The 3,931-nt window shown below is 58.3% G+C and overlaps 1 protein-coding gene across 1 annotated transcript in view; it reads right to left on the reverse strand.

Moving 5' to 3' along the window:
* Nucleotides 1-3,931, reverse strand: part of STK36 (serine/threonine kinase 36) — a gene marked incomplete at its 3' end in the record, with an annotated part of 12,595 nt that overhangs the window by 5,709 nt on the left and 2,955 nt on the right. Inside the window, exons 5-14 of the mRNA XM_010140262.1 lie at nucleotides 3,632-3,881; nucleotides 2,969-3,062; nucleotides 2,538-2,707; nucleotides 2,152-2,342; nucleotides 1,950-2,076; nucleotides 1,695-1,838; nucleotides 1,279-1,458; nucleotides 960-1,057; nucleotides 496-601; nucleotides 3-84 (exon numbers count right to left, since the gene is read on the reverse strand). Of these exons, the coding sequence (XP_010138564.1) occupies nucleotides 3-84; nucleotides 496-601; nucleotides 960-1,057; nucleotides 1,279-1,458; nucleotides 1,695-1,838; nucleotides 1,950-2,076; nucleotides 2,152-2,342; nucleotides 2,538-2,707; nucleotides 2,969-3,062; nucleotides 3,632-3,881 (1,442 nt within the window). The remainder of the gene's footprint in view (nucleotides 1-2; nucleotides 85-495; nucleotides 602-959; nucleotides 1,058-1,278; nucleotides 1,459-1,694; nucleotides 1,839-1,949; nucleotides 2,077-2,151; nucleotides 2,343-2,537; nucleotides 2,708-2,968; nucleotides 3,063-3,631; nucleotides 3,882-3,931) is intronic.

Below are 3,931 nucleotides of genomic sequence, written 5' to 3' on the forward strand. Positions count from 1 at the left end.
ATGTTCCTCTCGCAGGCTGGCATAGAAGGGGGCAGAGATGGAGCGGTGTGTTGCATCCAGGCGCTCACAGAGCAGGGTGAAGCACTGGAGGAGACACAGGAGTTGCCATCATTATGGCCTAAGGGTGAGAGGAGAAAGAAGGACAGTGTGGGGACAGCAGAGAGGTGGGAAGGACTCATGTGCTTGAGCTTCAGGGACCTCCAAGTGTCCTCTCCAGCCAGGTTAATGTGTGGAAGCCACATCTGCATGCTGGATGAGAGATGGGTACACGTGCAGGCATAGTCAGGGAAGGTGTCCCCTCAGAGACCTCCTTTCTGCACGTGATTATCCCAGAAAACCCCAGTGGGTGAGACCGCCTGCCCTGACAAGAATGCATCAGACCCCAGAGCTGGGAGCAGGGCCCTCAGCCTGCACTCATCCTAAGACACAGCCCAGCCCCACATCATCTGTCCCTGGAAGAAAGAGCGGGGAGAAGGGAGACAGAGGCACACTAACCAGGAGGCTTTGCTGGCAGAGTCTCCTCTCACTGTCAGCTGGCTCAGCCAGCAGCTCCGGCAGCAGGGCTAGAAAGCAGCCAGCACTCTCCTGGAAGACCTGCAGGCTGGGGGAGGCAATAGGGGCAGAGGAGAGCAGAAAAACATGGTCCCTGGTTGTGAGGACAGAATCTGGCCAGGTCCGTATGGCCCTGGCTAACGGAGCAGGCAGCACACACCAGCACGCTGAGCTGCTGTCAACAGGCAGCACACTGGGACTCTGGTCAGCTGGGCCTTCTCCTTAATGAGCACCACTCATGGAAAGCGCTCCTCTGTGAGCACAGCAACATGACATGAAGCGCTTAGTCCATGATGCTTCTCCATGCAGACAGCTCCAGCCACAGAGCATGAACACCACCTTCCCACCTACTGCTGGGTCCCCAAAGTGGCCACAAAATACCTCAGAGCACAGAGGGTTGTCCCTACCTGTCCTTTTGCCCGCTCTCCTCCAGGCTGCATTCACTGCTGAAATAAACTGTGGTCACCATGAGGAGGTCTGTCAGCACGGTGATACACCAGGGCTGCTGCAGGATCCAGAAAGAAAGAGCAAGTGGTGTTTGTCTCTGGCCATCCCAACACCGCTATAGTGGGACCCTTTCCTGCCAGGACCTCTCCCTTCCCTACGGGGCCTGGCAGAGGCACTGGTCCTGTGAGGCAGCTCCAGCAGGACGCCAGGGCCTCCTCAGCATCAGCACTCTCTGCAGAGCTGGAAGGAGCCCAAATTTCTCTGGGGTCCTACACCCACCTGCTTGGTGCTACCACTCTCCAGGATCTGCCTGGCTAGACACAGCAGGGACAGAGGCACATTCAGCTCTCGGCAGAACTGGTCCAGCAGCTCAGAGTCACACTGCGTAGCCAGGAGGTTGCCCACAACACAGAGTACAGCATGGAGACGGGAGGCTCCCTCCAGCATCCCTTCCAGCACCTGGACACAGAGAAGCCAGAGGAAGTCTCCATCAGCCAAGGGGCAGCCCACTAACCCATTCAGGCAGGGGAGCAAGCCGTGCAAGCCATGTGCACAAGACAACCCCGGCTCCTGGAGAAGCAGAGGATCTTTTTGCTGGCTGGCCTGAGGGCTCTCCCATGCTCCCACCCCGAACCTGGGGAAGAAGCCTGCACCCTTGTCCCCACTCGTAGTTGCCTGAGCCAACCATCACTCACCTGCTGGGCAGAGTCTGCCAGGCGGGCCTGGGCACGGTGCCGGAAGGCCAGGTCCCCCAGGAGGCTCAGTGGTGTGCTCAGCTGCATGGTTGAGGGCTCAGTGGCCTCGAACAGATGCTGCCACTCCTCATCACTCTCCAGCTCCTAGCCAAGGAGGAGAAAGGACTGGTGCCACAGACCCTGCCTGCTACAGGGTCTCTGTACCAGCCTCTGGGGAGTGGGCCCTGCTGTCCTCACCACAAGACACTGTCATACCTCACTCTCCAGGTCCACAGTCTCAATGCTGCGTGTACCCTGGAGCTCTGCCCTGACAGCCCCAGGCTGTGGAGAGGCACCTGCTCCAGGAAACTCCCGCTCGTAGTCTTGAGTGATGCTGTGCTCCCTGGCCAAAGAAACAGCACAGTGAATGACCCTGTCCTTCCTTCTTCCTCCTGTCCCAGCCTCAGTCCTGCCTCACCGTGGGTTGGGAGGAGACTCCTCCAGCTCCCACTCTGCCATACTGCTCTTTCCTTGCAGGACACCAGGGTTGTTCCTGTTGGAGGCAGCCAGTGGCTCCCTCTCCCCAGGAGCTGCCTTCCTCGGAGCTGCTCTGGGTCTATGCTCTGGGCATCCTTTGCCAGAGTCCTTCGCAGGTGCTTTCAGTTGACCCTGGATGGTAAGGGCAGGGTTACTCAGCCAGCCACATGAGTCCCCACCACCCTGAGGACCTCACATCCTGTCTTGCATGCAGCTGACACCCCAGCCTGACTCATGTACCTTCTGTCCTTCCCGCCAGATCCCATTTTTGTACCCCTTCTTTGCCCTGTTGGACACAGCCAGGGGAATCCCACAGTTTCCCTCCACCTTTTTCTGTGCCTCCTCAACCACCTTCTGCCAGGCTTTTCTCAGGATCCTAGACTGGCCACTCCTGGGGGCCATGGAATGGGCTTGCTGCTCCTTCAGGGCTTGCAGCTCTGGGGACAGCTTGGTGGTGAAGGGGTTTGAGATCCCGTGCTCTCCTATGTCATCAATCACTGGGGAAGCAAGGGGAGAACTTCATCAGCAGCTCTCCCCTGGGACACAGGGAGAGTGATTGGCTCTGGGATCCCAGGAAATCTCAGGGGACCCAGAGCAAGTCCAGGGGCAGGAGCTGGGGGTCAGTGCTTGGACAAAGCTGAGAGGAGGGAGGCAAAGACCAGGGTAGTAACAGCAGCAGCACAGGGTGGTCCTCCCAGCTTCCAGGCAGCAGGAGGAGGAAATGGACCTGGCCAGCGCTGGAAGTTGCTGGTACTCACCAGTAACCCGTCCAGCAATGAAAGGGTGAGAAAGCAGCTCTGGCCAAGACAGGCGCTGGTGGGGGTCCTTCATTAGTAGTCCCTGTAGGAAGCTCTACAAGGCAGCACAATGCCAGGGTCACCAACGCATGCTCGGCACCCACCAGTGTACCCACCAGTCTCTCCCACTGAGAGGGCCTAGGGGGACTGAGTTCCCTGCCTGGCTCTGGGAACGGAGTGGCTCTAGTGCTTAGGGCAGACAGGAAAACACTTCCTTTCCCAGCCCAATAGATTACTCCTCTGCTTTCAGCCCCAGTTTCCCAGCTTGTGGACAGCAGTACAAATGGTGCCCACCAGTCTCTCCCACTGAGAGGGCCTAGGGGGACTGAGTTCCCTGCCTGGCTCTGGGAACGGAGTGGCTCTAGTGCTTAGGGCAGACAGGAAAACACTTCCTTTCCCAGCCCAATAGATTACTCCTCTGCTTTCAGCCCCAGTTTCCCAGCTTGTGGACAGCAGTACAAAGGGTTCTCCTCCCAGGAGGCCCAGCTCTCAGCCCTTCTCTATATTCCAAAATCCCTGTTAGGGGACATAAAACCTAAGAGCGGCCCACCAGGGCGGCAGGTGGGGCTAAGGCTGCCACCCCATTAATGGATCTCACCCCACAGACAGGGCCTTGGCCCTTACCTTGAAGACTGGGCTCATGGCCACGGGCCATTTGATGGGCTCCTTGACAATGAGGTTGACGAGCTGGAAGATGCTGCTAGTGTAGAAGGGCGGGGTGCCCACGAACAGCTCGTACAGGATGCAGCCCACAGACCACAGGTCTGCCGTGTGATCATACGGCCGCTCCTCCACCAACTCAGGGGACATGTACAGCGGGGTGCCCTTGATGGAGGTCAGCACCATGGTGTGGATGCTCATGGCACGGGCAAAACTGCTCAGAGCAAAGCACAGGTGGCCAGTTCAGGCTGAAACATCCATTGA

Source organism: Buceros rhinoceros, unplaced genomic scaffold (genome assembly GCF_000710305.1).
Source record: "Buceros rhinoceros silvestris isolate BGI_N320 unplaced genomic scaffold, ASM71030v1 scaffold18907, whole genome shotgun sequence".
NCBI lineage: Eukaryota > Metazoa > Chordata > Aves > Bucerotiformes > Bucerotidae > Buceros > Buceros rhinoceros.